Source organism: Miscanthus floridulus, chromosome 19 (assembly GCF_019320115.1).
Source record: "Miscanthus floridulus cultivar M001 chromosome 19, ASM1932011v1, whole genome shotgun sequence".
Classification (NCBI taxonomy): Eukaryota; Viridiplantae; Streptophyta; class Magnoliopsida; order Poales; family Poaceae; genus Miscanthus; species Miscanthus floridulus.
The window spans coordinates 13,799,610-13,822,855 of NC_089598.1; the positions used below are offsets into that span (position 1 = coordinate 13,799,610).

A 23,246-nucleotide genomic window follows, 5' to 3' on the forward strand; every position below is an offset into this window, starting at 1 on the left:
CATCATCCGCAATCTCCCTCTGCTGTTGTCGGACTCGGCACGAGCCTGGCTCGAGCATCTCCCTCCCTCGCAAATCCACGACTGGCGCGACTTGGTTAGGATCTTCGTCGGGAACTTCCAGGGCACATACGTGCGCCCTGGGAATTCCTGGGATCTTAAAAGCTGCCGCCAGAAGCCAGACGAGTCTCTCCGAGATTTCATCCGGCGCTTCTCCAAGCAGTGCACCAAGCTACCCAGCGTCGGTAACTCGGAGATCGTCCAGGCTTTCCTCTCCGGCACCACTTGTCGGGACTTGGTCCGAGAGTTAGGACGCAACGTCCCACGCTCTGCTGCCGCGCTCCTCGACATCGCCACCAGCTTCGCCTCAGGGGAAGAGGCTGTCGGAGCCATATTCCCCGACGACGATCCCAAAGGGAAGCGAAGGGAAGAGGCCCCCGAGGCCTCAGCCCCCCACCTCCCTAAGAAAAAGAAGAAGGGTTGCCCAGGGAAGCAGGAAGTCCTCGAGGCCGTCCATGTCGCCACGACGGATCGCAGGAATTCCCGCGGCCCCCGCGGCCCCGGGCTATTTGACGACATGCTGAAGAAGCCCTACCCTTACCATCAAGGTCCGGTGAAGCACGCCCTCGAGGAGTGCACCATGCTCCGGCGCTACTACGCCAGGCTCGGGCTCCCCGACGACGACGCCAAACAGAAGGGCCCCGGCGGTCGGAATGAGGACAAGGACGACGGGTTCCCCGAGGTACGCAACGCTTTCATGATCTTTGGCGGACCCTCGGCATGCCTCACGGCGCGCCAGCGAAAGAGGGAACGCCGGGAGGTTTTCTCGGTCAAGGTGGCCACCCCCCGGTACCTCGACTGGTCTCGGGAGGCAATCACCTTTGATCGGCATGACCACCCCGATTATATTCCAAACCCCGGACAGTACCCGCTTGTCGTCGACCCGATCGTCGGCAACACCCGACTTACCAAAGTGCTCATGGACGGAGGCAGCGGCCTCAACATCCTCTACGTCAACACTCTGGAGCTCCTGGAGCTCGACCGATCACTGCTCCGAGGCGGTTCCGCGCCCTTCCACGGCGTCGTGCCAGGAAAGCGCACGTGACCCCTCGGGCGCATCGACTTACCCGTCTGTTTCGGCACTCCCTCCAACTACCGCAAGGAGATCCTCACCTTCGAGGTGGTGGAATTCAAGGGGGCCTACCACGCCATCTTGGGGCGCCCGTGCTACGCCAAGTTCATGGCGATCCCCAACTACACCTACCTCAAGCTCAAGATGCCAGGCCCCAACGGCATCATCACCGTCGAGTCCACGTACGAACATGCATACGACTGCGACGTCGAGTGCATCGAGTACGCCGAGGCCATCGTGGAGGCCGAGACCCTCATCGCCGATCTCGACCAGCTTGGTAGCGAGGTTCCCGACGCCAAGCGGCGCGCCGGGACCTTCGAGCCCGCGAAGGCCGCCAAGCTCGTCCCCGTCGACCCCACCGTCCCCGATGGCCGAGGGCTGAAGATCGGCGCCACCCTCGACAGCAAATAGGAGGCCGTGCTCGTCGGCTTTCTCCGTGCGAACGTCGATATGTTCGCATGGAGTCCCTCGGATATGCCGGGCATACCAAGGGAGGTCGCCGAGCACGCCTTAGATATCCGGGCGGGCTCCAGGCCGGCAAAGCAGCGCCTGCGCCGATTTGACGAGGAGAAGCGCAGGGCCATCGGCGAAGAAGTGCAGAAGCTCATGGCAGCCGGGTTCATCAAGGAGGTATTCCATCCAGAGTGGTTGGCTAACCCTGTATTAGTCAGGAAGAAAAGTGGCAAATGGAGGATGTGCGTGGACTACACTGGTCTAAATAAAGCGTGCCCGAAAGTCCCATTCCCACTACCGCGAATTGACCAAATCGTCGACTCCACTGCAGGATGCGAAACCCTCTCCTTCCTCGATGCGTATTCCGGTTACCACCAAATCAAGATGAAAGAGTCCGACCAGCTCGCGACTTCTTTCATCACTCCATTCGGCATGTACTGCTACATAACCATGCCGTTCGGCCTCAGAAACGCAGGGGCTACTTACCAACGGTGCATGATCCAAGTCTTTGGCGAACACATCGGACGAACCGTTGAGGCCTACGTGGATGACATCGTAGTTAAGTCCAGGAAGGCCGGTGACCTCGTCGGCGACTTGAAGGTTGCCTTCACATGTCTCAGAGAAAAGGGCATCAAGCTCAACCCCGAGAAGTGTGTCTTCGGGGTTCCCCGAGGCATGCTCTTGGGATTCATAGTCTCGGAGCGTGGGATCGAGGCCAACCCGGAGAAGGTCTCGGCCGTGACCAACATGGGCCCAATCCGGGACCTCAAAGGGGTGCAGAGGGTCATGGGATGCCTTGCGGCCCTAAGCCGCTTCATCTCGCGCCTCGGCGAAAAAGGCCTGCCCCTGTACCGCCTCTTGAGAAAGTCCGAGCGCTTTTCTTGGACCACCGAGGCCGAGGAAGCCCTCGCCAGGCTCAAAGCGCTGCTCACCACCCCCCCCGTCCTAGTTCCACCCACCGAGGGCGAGCGCCTCTTACTCTACGTCACTGCGACGACCCAAGTGGTCAGCGCAGCCGTAGTAGTCGAGAGGCAGGAGAAGGGACACGCTCTACCTGTCCAACGACCTGTTTACTTCATCAGCGAAGTGCTCTCCGAGACTAAGACGCGTTACCCCCACATCCAGAAGCTGGTTTACGCCGTAGTCTTGGCTCGACGCAAGCTGCGGCACTACTTCGAGTCCCACCCGGTGACTGTGGTGTCGTCTTTTCTTCTGGGAGAGATAATCCAAAACCGGGAGGCCTCGGGTAGAATAGCCAAGTGGGCTGTCGAACTCATGGGGGAAACCTTGTCTTTCGCGCCTCAGAAAGCGATCAAATCACAAGTCCTGTCCGACTTTGTAGCCGAATGGACCGACACACAGCTGCCACCCGTTCAGATCCGATCAGAATGCTGGACCATGTACTTCGACGGGTCTCTGATGAAAACTGGGGCTGGCGCGGGCCTGCTCCTGGTCTCGCCCCTCGGAGTACACATGCGCTACATGATCCGTCTTCACTTCGCCGCCTCCAACAATGTCGCCGAATACGAGGCCCTCGTCAACGGCCTGCAAATCGCCATCGAACTTGGAGTGCGACGCCTCGACGTACGGGGTGATTCGCAGCTCGTCGTCAATCAGGTGATGAAAGAGTCGAGCTGCCATGACCCCAAAATGAAGGCGTACTGCGCGATAGTACGACGCCTGGAGGGCAAGTTCGACGGTCTCGAGCTCAACCACGTTGCACGAAAGTTCAACGAGGCCGCGGACGAACTAGCAAAGATGGCGTCGGCGCGGACCCCGGTTCCCCCGAACGTCTTCGCCAGAGACCTCCACAAACCATCCGTCGACTACGCCCCGGCGACGGAAGAGGGCCCGTCAGCCGATCCCACCACAGGGCCCGAGGCCCCCTCTGCCACCGAGACCTCGCCCGCCAGGCCCGAGGCCATGGCGATTGACGCAGAGCCTCCCGAGGCCGACCAAGGGACGGACTGGCGAGTCCCTTTCCTCGATCGCCTCGTTCGAGGAGAGCTTCCTGCTGACAGAGCCGAAGCCCGGCGGCTTGCGCGACGCGCCAAGACTTACGTCCTCTGCGACGGCGAGTTATATAGGCGTAGCCTATCTGGTATTCTCCAACGATGCATCACCACCGAGGCTGGCCAATCCTTGCTTTGCGACTTGCATGCGGGAGTCTGCGGGCACCACGCGGCGCCTCGCGCGCTCGTGGGTAACGCCTTCCGCCAAGGTTTCTATTGGCCGACGGCGGTGGCAGACGCCACGAGGCTAGTACGCTCCTGCGAGGGATGCTAGTACTACGCTCGACAGACGCACCTCCCGGCCCAAGCCCTCCAAACCATCCCCATCACATGGCCATTCGCCGTATGGGGGCTGGACATGGTTGGGCCTCTGCAGAAGGCACCCGGGGCCTATACCCATCTGCTGGTAGCTATCGACAAATTCTCCAAATGGGTCGAGGCTCGTCCGATCGCTCAGATCAAATCCGAGCAAGCGGTGCTGTTCTTTACGGATATCATCCACAGGTTCGGGGTTCCTAACACCATCATCACTGACAATGGGACACAATTCACCGGTCGCAAATTCCTAACTTTCTGCGACGACCACCACATCCGGGTGGCCTGGTCGGCCGTAGGGCACCCAAGGACGAATGGCCAAGTAGAGCGTGCCAACGGCATGATCCTACAAGGCCTTAAGCCAAGAATATTCAATCGGTTGCAGAGGTTTAGCAAGAAATGGCTTGCCGAACTCCCGTCAGTCATCTGGAGCCTAAGGAATACCCCGAGCCGAGCCACGGGATTCACACCGTTCTTCCTGGTCTACGGAGCCGAGGCCATCCTCCCTCGGGATCAGCCTGGTCCCGCCAGAAAACACGCGGGAAGTTCCACCCACGGGGCTCGGGCCGTAGCGGGGCAAGGGCCGAACTCCCCTCGGCGGGATCTGGGACTGGCTGCTCCGCGGTACTGGCCGCCCCGACGTCCGCCGCCTCCTTCCCTCGGGAAGAATCATCAGACGAGATTGTCTGAACCAGGGGCGGCGCCAAAATTTGCTCCGTCTCCGCCTCCATCGCCCCGGTCTCGACGAACCCGGGGGCTCTGGCCTCCGCCATCTCTACCTCGATGGCCCCGGCGTCCACCGCCCTGACTTCGGAGGTCTTGGGGGCTCCGGCCTCACCCTCAATGGCCTCGGCAGTGCCAGACGCCCCAGCCTCCTTTGCCCCAAGGCCCACAGCATCGCGAGGCGTGGGCTCCTCCTCTTCGACCCGCTCCGCGGCCGCCTCGGCACCCTTTTCCTGGGCAGCCGCCTCCTCCGAAACGGCCTGCGCCTCGCCCGACGCCGCGCCACGCTGCACGCCAGCCTGCGCCTCCGCTGCCTGATGGGCGGAGGAGCTAACGTTCGCCTTGAGCGCCTTACGGGGCGCCAAAGGAGGATCTTCCACCAGATGCGTCTGGCTGGAAGCAAAGACACTCCCGAGGTCAGCATGCGATCAAGGGGCAAACAGGAAGTACTACGGACTCCACCAGGGAAGACGCTTACCGCGAACGGGGATGCAGCCGCTTCGACACCGCCTGCCTCCTCTGCAACGGTGGCAGTGGTGGCAGCAGCGCGGCCTCGGTGTCCACCAGTGCCAGTCGGCCTCCGTCGGACCCCGGCACCTCCTCGACCCTTCGCGGAGACGATGGGGTCGCCCCCACCGTCACCCGCTCCACCTCCACCGTCGAACCCATCGGGCTGACGGCACGCTCTTCCGACACCCGCGCCTCGGGTGTGTCGGCCTCGGCCCCGGGACAGGCCGCCACGGGCCCCGGGGCACCTCCTCCTCCTCCTAGGGGCGTCAGGCTCCTTGCCGGCGCCCCGGGAACCATCTCCCTGATGTCGGGGAGGTGTTCCAGGCAGGCCGTCCCCACCTCGCGCCCGCCGCCGTCGCTCGAAGAATCCGACACCGACGATGAGGGAGACGGTTCCAACGGGAGACCGTCGAGCCTCTGACGCCGGCGACGGGCGTCCAGCTTTTCGCGCGCGAGGATCTTCTTCGTACGTTTCGCCTCCTTGGCATCTTTCTTCTTCTTCTCCTCCTCGGCACGCGCCCTGTTCACGGATCGCCGCCGGGCGTCCTCAGGAACGGGCGGCGGGGAGCCTCGCACGTCTCTTATCCCCTGTGAGAACGACGAAGTAAGGCAACAGACAAAAAAGGCGAAAAACAAGAAGGCCGCGAAAGCCTCGACAACATCCAACTTACCAGCGAAACATACCCCCGCGACGGGCGCATCGGGAACGGCATCAAATCGTCGATCTTCGGCTTCCCGTCCACCGCTTCTCTCACCCGACACAGGGTCTCGTCGTCGGAAAGGGCGAAGGCGGACATCTTGACACCGATGATCGAATCGCCCGGGGTCATCTCGAATAGCCGCCGCCGCCGGGCCATCAGCGGCAACACCCTCCGGTGATGAAAAGCCGCCACGACCACAGCCGCCGAAAGGCCATGGTCGCGCAGCTTCCGCAAGGCCCTCAAAAGCGGTTCCAGCCTGGGCTGATCGGCCTGGATGACGCCGTACCCCCACTTCTCCGGTTGACTCTCCACGACCCGCCCGATATAAGGGGGAAGTCCTCCGCCGTCGTTACGGAGGTAGAACCAGCCATCATACCAACGACGGTTGGACGATGACAGCTGGGCCGGGATGTAGAGGGACTGCCGGTCTTGCCGCACGTGAAGGGTGCAGCCGCTGGCCCTCTGCACCTTCCGAGCCCCCCTCGTTCCCCCCGGCTTGGTGGTGAACGTCGCTCGGAATAGGTGGAGCCACAACTCCCAGTGGGGAGCGATCCCCAAGTACCCCTCACAGACGGCGACGAAGATGGCCGCCTGCGCGATGGAGTTGGGGCTGAAGTTGTGCAGCTCCACGCCGTAATAGTGCGGGAGCGCCCACATAAAGCTATCCGCCGGCGACCCAAAGCCTCGCTCGTGGAAGACCACGAAGCTCACCACGTAGCCGTCGCGCGGCCTCGGCTCCGACTCGTCCCCCGGAGCAATCCACTCCGGCTCGTCGGGGTCGGTGATCGGGCGAAGAAGACCGGCCTCCACGAGCGACTGCAGCTTCTCCTCGGTGACGTCAGATCGCTCCCAGGGGTCCACCGCAAGGAGGACAGGACCACCAGCCATTTGCACGGCGAAGGACGCTGCTACGACGGTTCTCTCTCTCCCTCTCTCTTTCAATCTCTCGCCCTCGCCCTTCTCCTCCCTGGCGCTCTATACTCTCAGCAGCGGCACGAAGGCAGCAAAAGCGAATGCGAAAGAGGTAAGAAGGGGAAGGGCGAGGTTCTTTGCGTATTTATGCAGGGACAAGACGAAACCGCCGGGCGACGAAATCGGGGAAGTTTCCCCCAGAAAATCCGGCGCGGTTATCCAGATCCGGTTTCACCGCCCACGCGCCCACTCCCTCCTCATTAAATCGTGCGTGCGGACACGTCCCGTCGGCTGACCCCACATCGCGTCCAACCGCAGCAGCAGCAGGCGCCGTTCCGCCTCCCCAAAAAAAGTCGCCTCAAAAGACGCGCCTGCCGTTGTTAGCCGTAGGGGGATTCCTTTCAGGCAAAGGAACTGGGCACCGAGCCCGCTACGGTCCAGGGGTTCGAAGGCTGGGCCCTTAGGGGTTTCGACAGCCGCCCCAGGGCAACAGAGTCAGGGGCGACTACGGGCGAGCCTATGCAAGGCCGAGGCCCAAGCAAGCGAAACGCTTGGGACGCCCTGTGTCGTGTCCGAGACCGGTAGGGAGGTCTCCGAATGGGATCCCACCGTAGGGAGGCACCGAGCCACCGAGGCCCAGCGAACGGCCTCGGCACCCACTAGAGAAACCCTCCGGTACTCTTGGAGCGCGTCTCCGGACCGCTAGCCGACCCCCAGCGAACAGGGTACGGGCCTCCACTCGGACTTACCCGATAACAGCTCACCGGAAATGTCGTCGCTCGCACCCACCGAGGGTAGCACGGCATCTTCCACCCCTCCTTCCGAGCAAAAAGGAAGCGCGAGGGTCGAATGAAAAGTCAGGAGAATCCCTGACGGCCCTCTTGCCCCGCGCAGAGGTTAGGGGACCCTTCCTGCAAAACATTGCCGAGGCCCAGCGGCTTAGACTCGCACACGAGGGGGCTCGGCAAAACAAACCCTCCTTCCGAGCAAAAAGGAAGCGCGAGGGTCGTTCAAAAAGCCAGAAGAACTCCTGACGGTCCTCTCACCCTGTGCAGAGGCTAGGGAGCCTCTTCTGCAAAAGACGCTGAGACCCCGCGACCTAGCCTCGCACCCGAGGGGGGCTCGGCAGACAAACCCTCACGCGCGAGGGGCGAACCAAAAGCCAGGGGGACCTCTGACCGCTCTCTCGCTCCGTGCGAGAGACTCGGGGGTTCCTCCTGCAACTTTGCCGAGACCCAGCGGCTCAAGCTCGCGCACGAGTGGGCTCGGCAAACAGCCCCCCCCCCCGTCCGAACAAAAAGGACGTGCAGGGGACGAACAAAAAACTCGCTCCGTGCAGAGGCTCGAGGGCTCTTCCTGCACCCAAGATAAAGACAAAGCGACCCAAGCCCGTTACGGTCCAGGGGTTCGAAGGCTGGGCCCCCAGGGGTTTCGACAGCCGCCCCAATATAAAGGAGTCAGGGACGACCACGGGCGAACCTGTACAGGCGCGCCCCGGGTCGTGTCCGAGACCGGCAGGGAGGTCTCTGAATGGGATCCCACCGTAGGGAGGCACCGAGCCACCGAGGCCCAGCGAACGGCCTCGGCACCCACTAGAGAAGCCCGCCGGTATTCTTGGAGCGCGTCTCCGGACCGCTAGCCGACCCCCAGCGAACGGGGTACGGGCCTCCACTCGGACTTACCCGATAACAGCTCACCGGAAATGCCATCGCTCGCACCCACCAAGGGTAGCATGGCATCTTCCACCCCTCCTTCCGAGCGAAAAGGAAGCACGAGGGTCATACAGAAAGTCGGGAGAACCCCCGACGGCCCTCTCGCTCCAGGCGGAGGCTAAGGGGCCCTTTCCGCGACACCGTCGAGGCCCCGCGATCCGAACTCGCGCCCACGGGCCCGACAAACACGACGAAAACACCTCACTCGAAAAAGAAAAAAGCCCCTGAAGAAGTGAAATCACTCCTCCAGGGCCTCGGGGGCTACACCCGGCGGGTGCGCTCGCGCGCACCCACCGAAACCTCGAATGCAAAACACCATCCCGACAGGAACTACCAAGAGCCAATTCTCGTCGGAACCTCAGGGGGAGTGCCTCCACTCCCCCCAAGGCTCGGGGGCTACTGTCGGGTACCGCGAGAAGGGGTACCCTAAGCAAGACCCAAAAAACAACTGCTTAGACTTCGTAAAGATCGAAACCAGCTAAAACGCTGCCGGCCTCGGCCGATTCTCCGACTCGCCCGAGGCTCCAAGGGCCTCGGCCAATTCTCCGACTCGCCCGAGGCCCATCGCCACGGGCCTCGGCCGATTCTCCGATTCGCCCGAGGCCCCCTCACTACTGATCCCGAGCGATCCCCCGCCAAAGGCCTCGGCTGGGCCACCGACCCTCCGTCTCGCGCAAGGCAGGCTCGGCAGCACTCCGCTGCCTCTTCCTTCTCCCGTCCCTCTGACAAAACGTCGTGTCGCATCAACTCAACCAACTGCTGCCCCTGACGACAACGGCATGCTCGACACAGTACAGCAGAATGGCCGATGGGACAGGAGGCAGGACTGGGTAGGGGTTACCCGCCACTGTACTAACCACCATGCACATGGTTGACGCTCATGCCTCACTGTGCTGCCAACTCCTGCTCCGAGGACAACGCGGCGTGGGAAGCCACGTCTGGGCTACTGTGGCCTCGGAATCAGTACCCAGGACCAATAATTCCCTCCAGGGCCTCGGCGGTTTGCTTCAGGGGCTCGACAGCCTGGGGACCCATGTCCGCCAACGCCCCCAGCGATGGCTTGGCCTCGGCACCTACAGAACCACGGCCCCCTACGACGTCATCACGCGATGACCTGCATGTCCCTCGGACTGGGCGGGGGTTACCCGTCACTGTGCTAACCACCATGCACATGGTTGACACCCATGCCTCACTGTGCTGCCAACTCCTGCCCCGAGGACAACGCGGCATGGGAAGCCACGTCTGGGCTGCTGTGGCCTCGGAATCAGTACCCGGGACCAATAATTCCCTCCAGGGCCTCGGCGGTTTGCTTCACGGGCTCGGCAGCCTGAGGGTCCATGACCGCCGAGCCCCCCACGATGGCTCGGCCTCGGCATCTGCAGAGCCGCTGCCCACTACGACGTCATTACACGGTGACCAGCACGTCGCCCGCCATGTCCTGCATCAAGCTGTACTGGAGTCCCACGACGCACAGGATCGAGTATGACCGGCGCGTCACTTCTGCACGACAAGGACGGGGCCACTCCGTCGACCACGCCGCAACAGTGGCCGGCTACAGGGCTCGGACACGCCACCCCCGTTTTTAGAACGCCATGTAGCAACATATGTAGGTTCCTGGTTCTCCCTTGGAGTATAAAAGGGAAGGACCGGGGCCATTTCTAGGGGGGAGGAAGGAGGACGAACACACCGATAGAACTAGACACTTCCGCTACGCTGGGGGAGAACAACGCCTCAAGCAGCCCGCACCACCCTCACCGAGACCTGGGGCTAGCCCCCTCTCTCACCTAGCTTGTAACCCCCTACTACGAGCACTCCGGTGCAAGGAATACAAGATCGATCTCTCGGACTGGACGTAGGGCCTCGATTGCCTGAACCAGTATAAACCTTGTGTCTCTTTGCATCGCCATCCGGGATTAGGAGCACGCAGCACAAATTCACTCGTCGGTTGAGGGACCCCTGGTTCCAAAGCAACGACAGGTAGTGCTAACATTGTATGAGGGTATAAGTTCATACCACTTGTCCCAATGATCTGTTACTAGTGGAAGCATAGAACCATGCATGGTTGCAACGCAAATGGTTAATAGTAAATGGAGTTTTAAAAGCATTGGGATTCAAAAAGAACCAAATCCATAGAGTTGGCCTCTAAAGGAGCACCAATGGTGTCATCGGAAGAGGCAGTCAGAATCTCAAAGACCACCCCAGTTGAACCCACACAATATTCTAGAAAAATGGTACAGCTAACTTTGGATCACAACACTGCATTATGTTCTTAATCTCTATAGAATTAGTTATGATTAAGGTCAATGGTCTTGTGATTGATTAATGTGTCACTTTGTTTATTTCTCAAAGAATACCATACAAGTGGACTGTCGATGCGCCTGAGGAAGTGGAAACATTGGATCTAGGAGATATATATAGTCATAATCCAAGTTTTGTAGATGAAGCCAAATCTAGGTAGCAGCAAATCATTACTTCTTGAATGACGAATTTTTTCAATCAGATATGCCTTAGATTTTTATATTGTTTTATTAGTCAGTTCCAATAATTCGCGCTTAGGTGGACGTTTGGATTTCTACAGTTTCCTTAGGCTATATTGCTTCTTGTAGGTTCAATCAATGAGTAGTCCATGTTTATTGGTAGCTTTCCTGTGAACTGCTGTAACTGGATTCCGTGCTGCCTAAGCCCTGTCCTGGCCTAGGCGTGCGTGCGGTCGCACTTCTTCTCCTCTTAATGAAATATGTGTTGAGGCGTTCGTGAAAAAATCTATTAATTCTAGGTTAGCATGCCCTTTGTTTTTTATGGCATAATAAATTTCTGTATACTTGGTCACTTTATTGTGATCAGCTACTAAGCATATAGATACACTAAAGCCTTAGAAAAAAATGTCAGATCCTTCATTTTAACACAGATTTTTTGGGGAACCGAATGGTAAACCCATAAAAAAAAGGCGGTAGACCCTCTACTGGAATACTAGTAACTTTCTTAATATACCAATACATGTTGAATCACAAGTCAATGCCGTGATTCAGAGCTTGGAGAAATGTTTCTAGATATCAGAGAATATAGCATTAGAAAACTAAACTGCATGTACAATGGTTGTTCATATACGCATCCAAAGCAATTAATTAACTCAATTTTGAAGCTACTATTACCACATCATGCTGGTGAAATTAAGTGGACTTTTCTCCAAGAACAATACTGACTTCTGAAAAAGACACATGTGGTCCTCAAGTCTAAACCAAATAGTGATATACAGTATACAGATGTTGACCGTCTAACATAGGTTAGCACTGGGTTACGACTTCTTTTATGCCAAAGTCCAAATAGGAGAGAGAGACAAGAGGTTGTGGCCTGCCTTTATAAGCTGTAGACAGCTGCAGGAACAAAGAGATCGGAAGAGAGAGAACTGGAGCTAGAGGGAAGTTAGAGAAGAAGAAAGGAGGGATTAGACCCCTTGAAAGTTAGCTAGCTTCCGTCAAAGAGGAGAGAGGTTAGGGGGGAGAAGCAGTCTGGTAGCCATGAAGAGCAGTTAACAAGCAAGGTTTGGTATTTTTCTCGTTTTGTTTGTCTGTGATTTTCTGAAGAGTTTAATTTAGTTGTGTATTCGATTATGTATGATCAAGAGTTCAGGACACAGTGAGTTTCTCTCTTTTGGATTATTGATGTATTGTTCTTGATCTATATATGTAAAGGGACTTCCTTCAGAATTGCAGTTTTCCTGGAATATATAGATATGATTGGAACTAGGATTATAGGGAGACATATTCAGCAGTAGATTCTGATATCGAAATCAATCAGGTGTCCAACTAAATATTAGAAACCACCAATTGTGGTGCATATGTAAATAGCACACAAAAAACATGTGGAAAAACTAAACTGGAATGGTCTCTGCCCCATGCATAGTTGGTCCTCAACATATTCATCCATGGCTTTCTTTGCTGTTCTTACAAAAACAAATTTCCAAGCTACTATTGCAGATCAAAGATGATGATCATATCCTGGATGGCAACTTGTTTAAGTCCTTACACGAATTAAGTTCAAGAAAAGAGGTGCCTGACTATTAGTATAAACATATATATTCAATAATTCATTAACCATGCATGAAAGCAATTCATGCATGGCCAAACATGAGAGGATAAAATTGGTCCTGGAATTTTCATGAGAAGAGAAAACATAGTTTCTTCATGAGTTCTGTGTGTAGTTTTACCTTTTCTTATTATCTACTGCAGTATTCTGATCTGCCGTTTTTTGTGCCTTACTAGGCAAGCTCCCTAAGCCTTAGGGAAAGATCTGAAATGGACGAAGCATCAAATCAAACTTCAACTAATCATAACAAGGTCAGGATGCATTCTGATTATATCAATAATCTTCCGAGGTTTATACAAAGACAAAAGTCCATTATTATCATATGTGACTTGGTTAAGGAATGGCTACAGATCTCATAGTTGTGCATTTGTGTCTTCAGGTTGATAAAGATAAAATTGCATCCACAAGGGCAGAGATGGGTGAGGTAAGAGAAGAGAACAAGAGGTTAAAAACAATGTTGTCACGCATTGTAGAGGACTACCGATCTCTTCAATTACACTTCCATGACGTTCTTCAAAAAGGACAAGCCAAGAAGCTTGCTGACCCCTCGACCATCATGCCCACCGGCATCGAGGAGCCTGAATTCGTCTCGCTGAGCCTCGGCACGAGCACAAGCATGCACAAGAAGGAAGAGAAGAATAGTGCTGCCGAAGGAAAAGGGAGAGAAGACTTCATGAGTATTAAAGAAGAAGGCCTGTCACTTGGACTGTCAGCCTACAAAGATGGTGCAACTAATAACATTGCAAAGATCCAGCCCGATGTGATGACCTTGAGCCCTGAAGTTAGCTCCGAGGATGCCAAGGACGACACCATGGAGGCAGCAGATCAGCAGTGGCAGCCAAGCAAAACGCAGAAGATCAACTTGAGGAACGTTGGCACGGAGCCTGAGGATGACATAGGTCCACTGCCACAGGCCAAGAAGGCAAGGGTGTCTGTAAGGGCAAGGTGTGATGCACCAACGGTACGTAGACATAATATTCCATTTGAGAGAGATGTAATGCTTGCTTCATATGTATATATTGGAGTAGGGAATGATACGCGGAGATCAGATAACTGAACATGCAAAAATATGCTTTGGATTATTGATCAGATGAATGATGGATGCCAGTGGAGGAAGTATGGGCAGAAGATAGCCAAGGGGAACCCATGCCCCCGTTCCTACTACCGGTGTACAGTGGCAGCAGGATGCCCCGTCAGAAAACAGGTACATAATGCATGACTTAAATCAAACAATACTTGCTCAATTCTCAAATTTGAAGCTACACATGTTCAGTTCAAAGGTAAAATGCTTCTGTCTCTGAACATGGAAAATCCAAACAAACTAAACCCAAGTCTCCTTTACACGGCTATAATTTATTTATTCATCAGTTGAAAACAGAAGGGTCTTTATTTAAGATGCACATGATATAGTTGCTAGAGACTGACTTGAGGAAGTTGCGGTGGATAGCCGGGTACTGAATCTTGGCCCCTATAGAATTATTACTCGAGAACGTGGGTTTGGAGTCAATGGATGGCCTGAATTGTGCTTAGTTTGTACAATCAATGCTTGCGGTCTACGAGGCATTGAAATCGCAAGTGATTGGTTGACAACTTGACATGGACCCATGTGTAAAAACTAATAAACAAATGCTGTCACTTATTATTAGGTCTCTGAAATGCGAATGATGTGATCCAGCCGCTTCCGAAGCCCCAGTTTACTCTACGGATTCTACTAATCTACCAGTAGCACTACTACCAGTTGGCAATAGACGAGCTAAATTGAACATTAGGTCTTAATTCACCCATAAAATTGATCAGAATTCAGAACCACCACGCCAAGCAGAATCCAACAAAACACACGCATCTAATCGAACTCGTGAACCAAGGAATCGTACATTCGCACTGGCGCTCATAATTAAGACTGTCCAAGGAACTCATACGGGCAACCAAACCCAAAATAGATAGCGAGAGACCCAAAATCAGCCTCAAACAGAGTTCTTATATGGGAGACCTATTTTTGGTTGTCTAATAGGCACAACTCAAATATAAGCATCTCTCTTATGAAAACTCATTTGCAGAAATGATTTACTTTTGGGTCTGGTTGGAGAAGACGCCGAACAGGTATTGAACTTTTGGGTCTGGTTGGAAACCCTTTGGCATGGTTCCTCCTCAAGTGAAGCCAGATACACAAATTGTGGCTCCTCCTCCAGACCCCAAAACGGCTCTGACTCCTCTACTATTCACCAGAAAACAATTCCTTCACCTAAAGTGTTTGATACAGTTCATTGGAAAAAGTTTACTACCAGAGCCGAAGCCATGTCAAAAGGCCCTAAGTGATCCCTTTCCCTATAACAAGTGATGAAAAGAGGATCAAATAAAAGGCAAGCTCTAGCAAATCACCTTCCCTATTTTTTATCAATTGAGAAAACCACCCCCTCAGTCCCTCAAAGAAAGGGGTAGCGATTCAATCCCCTCTCCTTCCATTCTCTACCTGTGCTAAGCGCTCGTTACCTTGGTTCTCGTCGGTGCTGACAGGACACGCCGCCAACAAAGTTGGCCTCGTTGTGAGCAGGGCGCACCACCGCCCTAAGTTGAGGTCCCGACGAGTAGACCACACCACTGCCCTAAGATGAAAGAGAAGGAAAGTAGCCGGTCGACCTTGTCTCCCACTATTTTTGCCTTAGCTTCTTCTCATCTCCCCCATGGTGGTTGGCCTTGTAGCCTCATGCCCTCCTCTCTCCCTTGGCAAGGATGACGGATGATGAGGTCAGAGCGGCCAGTAGTGAGAGTAGACAATGGGAGGTGTCATGGGAGGTGTCAGTGGTGGGAACACCTAGTAGTGGTGAGAGCAATGTCGAGGAGAGAGAGATAGGGGTTGGTAGCAATGAGAGTTACACGGGGTAGAAGAGAGGCATGTGAGAAGAAAAGAGAAGGAGAATAAATATTTTGCGAACTAACATGTGGGTCCTAAGTGTCAGGAAAGTAAAAGGAGAGATGTTTTTTTCCCAATATGCTGCAGTACGCATTCGTCGTATCTCCTATAAGTTAGAGGGAATTCTCCTACAAAGAAGTTGAAGGGAAAGGGGAAAGAATATCTGGTGGAGTTACTCAAGTTATATATTTTAAAAATCGATTGACCACACCAATAAGAATTGTCTCTTTCCATGTCACCCGTTGTGTTTTGAGTTAATATAATCTTTTTAGGTGATGGCCAATATATACTGTAAGCTATGCTAAAAAAAGATGAATGCTATATTACACGTTCAGATCCAAGTTTTTTTTTCTCGTATATGACTTTTGCTGCTCTCTACACCTCATCATGAGAGCTTCTTTTCGCCTCTGGCGAGGTTAGGGTTTGGGAGTACTTGTGTTCTCCCACAGGCCTAGAGGGAAAGTGGTGGAGGTGTCATACTGTCATGGAAGGGTGGGCGCAGGAGGTAGATGAGCCTGGTTGGATTGGTGGAGGTGAGAGCCCACTACAATTCAAATTTTTAGCGAGTGAGTGGATAGCAAGAGCCATTGAAAAAAGGGGTAGTCATCTATTGGCACAGATAAGAAAGAAGGATGAACTGAGGAGAAATGTTGGATCTAATGTTAAATATTTAAAATTTGGTGTAGGGGCATTTAAATGCTCGAGTGTCACCGACCTAACCTCTATAAAAAAAATATGCGTAGTAGATCCTTTTCATGATTGTTTTCATGGTTCCCAGCATCTAGGATGTGTTTACTTCTAACCTTGGCAAAAGTGCCAGGTCAGTGATCAGCTTCCCAGGCAGTTGATTTTCAGCGCTGGGCTGGGTGAGCGCCCTTAGAGCATCTCTAAGAATATTCTATAGTTTCTTCCTAAAAACATGTTGTTTTCCAACTTAAAAAAAGATTGGGAGTATTAAATTAAGCCATCTCCAAGAGTACCCAATAATTTACTCCTAAAAATATATTCTAAAACCATATTCCAATCGTTCAATGGCAATTTCGTAAATACGATCATCTTCTTCGTGAGAAGAAGCACATAAGCAGTCCTTGCGCCGCTCGCGTCCGCACTGCAGGAGCCCGCACCGCCGGGACTGCACGCATTGGTCGATCACGCTGTCGTGCAGTATCTTGATGACGGTAAACAGTATACAGGGGGCCAAAGTAACATCATCTGTTTGCCTAGGATTTTATTTTAGTCCAAAAGCAAGAACAGTGTGCATGAGGGATTGAGCAAGCTGCACAAGATCACCACATGTCGAAGTAGCCATCCCACCGGCCCCGGTCATCGTCGTCTTGCCGTGGAGGCAGCTCCCGCTTGACACGGCTGACCCTGGCGTCCCTGAACTCCACGGAGGGAGCCCTCGGGTCCTGTACACGATGCTGGGTATCATCTGGATCACTTGCTCCCTCATCGCCGCCACTTCTGCCCGGCGTAGCAGTCCGATCCCTGCGCTGCCCGCGGCCGCACTACAACAGCCCGCACCACCGGGACCGCGCGCACTGGTCGATCACGCTGCCGCGCAGGGTGCCGCCGTCGTCGGGCCGCCGCGCGCCGACGAACGCGAACATCCAGGGCCGCCGCGCGCGCCGGAGTGTCCGCTACCAGGAGGCCACCTCGGCGGCGCGGGATGGGTGGAAGTAGGTCGGGCACGGCACGCCCACGTCCCACGGGCCGGACTCGAGCACGAGCGCCGTCATGTTCCTCGCCTCCGGGAGGAAGAGCAGGTGCGCGGGACTCTCCTCTTTGCCGCGCGAGGGAGAAGATCGGCGCGACCCGGAGGGATACGCGCGACGGCAGAGCACGGATCTTTACGCGCACTGAGTTATTTTTTACCGAGTGCTAAAAGATTAGGAGCTGGTATTAGTAACTGTTGGAGACATATTTTTTAGTTTTTCCAAAAATCAAAGAATTGGGAGATTGTTTTGGGAACTTTTGGAGATGCTCTTAGGCCTCACTGCGAACCAAACACGCCCCTAATGCGTTGGACCTGTGAGAGTCTAAGATACAGAAATATGAAAGATAACCACAAATAATTCTGCAAATAATTTTCTAATATAAGCCCTAATACAAATTTTGAATTTAAAGCTCAACTTGTATAGTCACAAGAAGATCACTAGTGATTAGTGAATTGGCATATTTCTTGAGGATACAATAAGTGCATGTGCACATGGTATTCGATCAGGGCCCGGGAGATTGATATATGCTGCTTTATTTGATTGTTTAATATACTACTATAAGAAACTAGCCAAATGCTGCTTGGTTGTAACATTTGCATGCATGAGCATGACACACCGTGCGTGTAACATTTGCAGGTGCAGAGGTGCGTGGACGACATGTCGATCCTGATCACCACGTACGAGGGCACGCACAACCACCCGCTCTCCGCCTCCGCCACCGCCATGGCGTCCACCACCTCCGCCGTGGCGTCCATGCTCACCTCGGGCTCCTCCACCTCCCTCCGCTTCCCCGCCGCCTCGCCGGCCGCCGCCGGCCTCAGCTTCGGCTTCCCTCCGGCGCCGCACGACGCCTCCAGACATTTCTTCCTCCCGACCGGCGGCGCCGCGTCCATCACCTCCACGCCGTCGTACCCGACCATCACGCTCGACCTCACCTCGCCGTCGGCCACCTCGCAGGCATTCTCTCTGGGCAACAGGTTCTCGTCGAGCTTGGGGCACGGCGGTGCTAGGTACCATCATCCCACGAGCTTCTCCTTCTCCAACTCCGGGCCCAGCGCGCTGTCCGGCGCTGCATGGCCGGCGGCCGGTGGTGCTGGGTACCTGAGCTACGGGTCACCAGCTGCGTCGTTGTTCAACGGTGGCGTTACACTGAGCAACATCAACTGGAGGCAACAAGGCGGGGAAGTCCCCGTGCTCTACCAGCAGCAGCAGAAGGTGGCGGCGGCGGCGGCTTCCGCGAGCGGGAGCGGGAGCGCACCGGCGGCCGTGCTCACTGACACGATAGCGAAGGTGATCACGTCGGACCCGGGCTTCCGAACGGCGCTGGCGGCCGCCATCACGTCGTACGTCGGCACCCAGGGCGGTAACAAATCGTCGGCGGGAGGCGGGAGCCAGCTGCAGGGGCTAAAGTGGGGACAGCACCTCGGCCTGGGGCCGTCGCCATCAAGCGCGGGCGCGGCGTGCTCGTCGGCGCTGCTCGCACGGTCATCGTCGACGACGGCAGCGGTGGAGCAGGCTTCGAATGGGCACCGGTCGTTCTTGCAGCCGTCGCTGGGCTTGTCGGGCTCTTACAGCGCCTCCACCTCTCCAGTGGAAAACAGGGAGCACTGATCGCATCAGCTGAAGATTCTGAATGTATTGTATTTAGGTCACTTCATTCAAATGTTTCTTCTCCTTCAAAAATTTGGTTATTTCAGCAGCATTTGGTGTATATATCCTGAGGATAAGTGTCACTCTAGAGGATAGATATCCTGACTCTCACTGTAAGGTAAAGAAATTGTTTTGATTCAGACAACACACATGTAAAACAAAGGATTGAATTTATCTTTGTCCAGTCTTTCCTTCCCTGAGTTAGCAAAATGTGAGCTGATTATGATACATCAACACAGTATTGAATTATAATCAAATACCTGCCTTTTCCCGAATGAGGATCTATCTACATTTTTTTTCCCCTCACGGTGTAGGACATCAGATGACTCCAGGAATCCACGGTATGGTATGTGTACACATTTGGTGCCTTGTGCTGGAATGCCAAACTATACCATTCCGAACAGTAGTACCATGGAGTTACAGACTAAAAACAGCATGGATGCACCAAAATAATCTTCTTGTATAACTCAAGCATCATGATGATTATTGACGGCTTCAAGTGTGAACAATGTTTGCTTTAACTTTCACTTAGAGATGACCCTCATAAACTGACTCACAGAACTAAACACGCCCATGACATTGTTCATCAATGATGGTGCCTCTTCAGATTGCTCATCGGCACCACCAAATATTCTCTGCAAAATTATAGTAGGGTTAGTTTTTAAAAAATTTAAGTTCGGGAAAATACAAACTTCATTGCTGAACTAAAGGCTACAGCAGCATATGTCATCAAGTATTTTCCTACCAGGCACATGTCTTGTTCAATAAAAAAGTGGTGTTCTCCAGTTTGTGTTAAATTTCAGTAGTTTAGCTGATTAATGTGCTGCAGCCACAACATACTGTCTAGAGACTGAGAAATACTGACTATTAGATACTCTTTAGTTCTTATAGCAGACGCATGATTTGACTCACTTTTTTAACAGTGCAAAGATTCAATTCACACAATTACTACCTCCAGTCAAGAATAGATGGCATTCAGACAAGCAGCAGCAAAAGCAAAAAAGTTGTTTTGTTTCTCTGAAACATCATGTTTTCATGACTGGAGGAACTAAAAAAAAGAGGTAATCATCAAGTAGAGACAGAAAAACAACAAATAAGGTATCTGTCAGTCTCTGTGCCTTACCTCAATATCAGTTGCATCGGGCCTACTTGTGAGTTCTCTAGCAAGCAAATACCGATTTGGCCTATTTGGATCATCATAAAACACTTTCCACTGCCTGTAACATAAATAAAGTAACATATGCCTTAGCTTATTCTTTTGGATCATAAATGAATGGAAATGACAATAGTTATCTACTCACCCTGGAAAGCATCTAAAGACTGCACCAGTTGGCAATGGCCTCATTGAGTAAACAGTGGTAAAAGTACTGCAAAGTGAGTGGTGGATGTAGCAAAAGTAAGGGAAAAATCAACAAATAATAAGCAAACATGCTCGACTCAAAGAGACCTGGAGTCAATAATGGAAAATACGCGCATTTAATTTGTATAAGATCTAAGGAAGGTTTCTCAACCCCATGTGTTGACATAAAACAGTGGATTCATTATTTCATTAAATACCTTTTAGAAAATATAACTATCCGAGATAACATATGATTTATGGGTACAACTACTGTGGTTTAGAACATATCAGTATATTTCACGAAAGAGACATCTCGGATGATATTCTGGCCTCAATAAGCATTACATCTGTTTCCTGAAGCAGAATAGTTACACAATGACATGCAACAGTTTACAGATGTTTCCACTTGACTTACCTTAAGAAATTTCTGCGCAGATTCCGGACATTAAAGCCTACTCCAACATCTCCACTAACAAGGCGTGGGTTCCACATAACAAGAGGTCTTATCTTCATTAAAAAGTAGACACTAGTTGAGAATAGCATTAAATGAAATATATATACAAATACAAAGATGGCTGCTGATCAAATTCAATGTTAAATTAATGTAAATATGGATGGCTGGTTTTAGGCATGAAGATTCGCATGAGTTCTTCATGAAATGGTTATACATGTAGGTGGAATAGACCAATCTGCTGGAGCAGATGCATTTAGATCCTGCATAAGCACCTTAGGCCAATGTATATTGATTTGGGATGAATCACTTGGGTGGATCTGAAACTTTGTTAGCCAATTTGCACTATATACAACATGGAAATACATGGTTGATTTATGGCCTGGATCTGGATTTACCACACTGCGTGTATGCCCTTTATCCTAATACTCTTGTTCATGTAAATTTTATTCTACCAAATCTGCTTGGAACATTAAATGAAATTTCTTTTTTTTTTCGATGCAAGTTCTGCAGAAATTTGCAATCTGATCAGGCATAAGTTGCATACAGGATCATCAGAGAGTTGAGACGCAATGCGTTCAACAGCTTCCAGCATCTGATGATCAGGGATAATCATAACTGCGACCTCATCTTCAGGATCAACTGGCTTCCGGTCACTTAAGCTGCAAGTCAAGTCAAAAACAGATTGAACATTTGAAATAACAACCTGATTACTATTTAGTGTCATAATCTGGACGTATCCATAAAGTTTCTTCTTCAAGAACACAAAAATGAGTCAGAATTCTGTCTTGCCATGTCCAGTAAAATATGGCATTTGCAACTAGGACTAAAGGTGAACTGGACAATTCTTGGTAGCTAGAAAATTAACTGTTCCTGGTTTCAAAAGAAAATGAGTTGTGCTTTTCAATTGATGTCGATAGCACGTCACTTGTACTCAGAAAATCATGAGATGCAACAAATTAAATCAACTTGGTATGAAACCATCACTTCTCAGTGGATAGTACATTAGTACCTGGCACACTTAAATTGTGCATCTTTCCATTGATACTTAAGAAGGGCGGCTGCTCCAGCGTCGGGGAAAATGGCAGTAACTTTCTGCAAAACAGCAAGTGGAATCAGATACAGACAAATACATAAATCATAAGAGGTCAAGAGCCACAAACTTACGTAGTAATCTGTAGTCTCAAATATCAATCAGGGCTTGGTAGGAGCTAGAGTGATGCAATTGTAAGCTGGAGAGAGTAAAATCCATGTCTAATGCCGAAACGACCTGGTATCCAAACCTGTCCTGTCTCTTGTGCAAGCGTGTCCAGGAAAATCTTTGACAACGCCCAGAGTTCAGCCTGTGCTCCTTCCTCGTTGAGGAATTCCAACTGAGGGATCAGCAGCTCTGCCTGCAATATTGATATCAAGTCACCACCAATCATAAATCCTCAAGAATCGTATGGTAAATATGCTTAATCAGAAGCCCAGCAGAGCGAGTACTTTTAGAATTCTATCACCATTTCTACAGCATTACAGCAGATACGATTGAACCGAATTACAGAAGCAACAATACGTATGCCCAATGAGAATCATACGATAGCTCGCAGGCCTCCAGAGTTGACGAAATCGGCGCTCGCCTTCCCCGACTGCCGAATCGCGCCCTCCAAATCCGATGGCAAGCAGCTGAACCACACAGACACAGCAGAGGCCGCCTCAGAACGTCAGCATCTTTTGTGTTCTCAATTACGCACGCACGAGTTGAGGGTGCAGTGAGCCTGACCTGTCGTCCTCCTCCACGGGCTGCGCCACCCCACCGTCCGCCTCCTCGGCCTCCGCGGGGGCGTCGGAGGCGTCGAACTTGCCGAACTTGGCCGTACAAGGTGGCAGCGCCCGGCGAAGGCGCAGCCGCCTCGCTGGCGCGTCGAGGGGGGATGCGAAATGTAGGGGCGGGAGGCGGCGCGAGAGCTGGGTAGGGCGAACGCTCCGGGGCGAGAGCAGCGGCGCCGTGGTTGCCATTGCTTGGCGCCGCGACCGTGCGAGGATGACGTGACTGAGAGAAGCGGCTGCTCTGCAGCTCGGATAACGCATACTCCCTCAGTCCCTCGGTCAAAAAAAAAAATGATCGTCATTAAATACGCTTATAACTTCGATAAACATGTAAAAAATATTATTAATAAAAATAAGTATTATTAAATTTATTTTCATAATAAATTATTCAGAGATAAAAATATTGTTAATATTTTTACAAATCTAGTTAAACTTGATAAAGTTTGACCGTTCACCCAAAACGACACTTATTTTCGGACGGCTATCATACACGGTTTCCATCTATGTCCGTCCCATGGAAATTGAGTAACATATGCAGCTGTTCATAAATGTGTACCGCATTTAGGTCATTAAACTTTTAAAATACATTTTTAGGTTCCAAACTTTTAAAATACTATTTTGAAATCTCTGAACTTGCCTCATTGTGATTTATATCTCGGTATGTCATCTAGGCCCCTAAACTTGCCATAATGTATTGTTTATGTCTAAATAAACATGATCTACTCTGCGTTTCGACACCACATGACATAGCGGTTGGATCCACGCCTTATTCTTGACTGGGAGAAACTCAGTGGTAAATCAATCATTCAGCT

The 23,246-nt window shown here is 52.3% G+C and overlaps 2 protein-coding genes across 2 annotated transcripts; one reads left to right on the forward strand and one right to left on the reverse strand.

Moving 5' to 3' along the window:
• The first annotated feature begins 11,971 nt into the window (after positions 1–11,971).
• LOC136527527 (WRKY transcription factor 72A-like) lies at positions 11,972–18,964 on the forward strand. Its single transcript, XM_066520288.1, has 5 exons — positions 11,972–12,008; positions 12,730–12,804; positions 12,933–13,514; positions 13,644–13,757; positions 17,819–18,964. Exons 2-5 carry the CDS (start codon positions 12,763–12,765, stop codon positions 18,791–18,793), a joined length of 1,713 nt encoding a protein of 570 aa, XP_066376385.1. The 5' UTR covers positions 11,972–12,008; positions 12,730–12,762; the 3' UTR covers positions 18,794–18,964.
• A 201-nt stretch (positions 18,965–19,165) lies between these two features.
• On the reverse strand, positions 19,166–22,749 carry LOC136527528 (uncharacterized). The gene is made up of 9 exons (XM_066520290.1): positions 22,388–22,749; positions 22,203–22,290; positions 21,906–22,016; positions 21,635–21,717; positions 21,170–21,284; positions 20,587–20,678; positions 20,134–20,199; positions 19,956–20,049; positions 19,166–19,467 (listed from the first exon to the last, which is right to left on the reverse strand). Exons 1-9 carry the CDS (start codon positions 22,693–22,695, stop codon positions 19,357–19,359), a joined length of 1,068 nt encoding a protein of 355 aa, XP_066376387.1. The 5' UTR covers positions 22,696–22,749; the 3' UTR covers positions 19,166–19,356.
• Positions 22,750–23,246: the final 497 nt, after the last annotated feature.

Coding starts and splice junctions, on each gene's coding strand:
- LOC136527527 (XM_066520288.1), top strand. CDS start 12,763: ATGGACGAAGCATCAAATCAAACTTCAACTAATCATAACAAG. Junction 12,805..12,932: donor CTTCAACTAATCATAACAAG/GTCAGGATGCAT, acceptor TTGTGTCTTCAG/GTTGATAAAGATAAAATTGC. Junction 13,515..13,643: donor CAAGGTGTGATGCACCAACG/GTACGTAGACAT, acceptor ATTATTGATCAG/ATGAATGATGGATGCCAGTG.
- LOC136527528 (XM_066520290.1), bottom strand. CDS start 22,695: ATGCGTTATCCGAGCTGCAGAGCAGCCGCTTCTCTCAGTCACGTCATC. Junction 22,291..22,387: donor CCCGTGGAGGAGGACGACAG/GTCAGGCTCACT, acceptor TGTGTGGTTCAG/CTGCTTGCCATCGGATTTGG. Junction 20,679..21,169: donor CTCAACTCTCTGATGATCCT/GTATGCAACTTA, acceptor TTTTTAATGAAG/ATAAGACCTCTTGTTATGTG.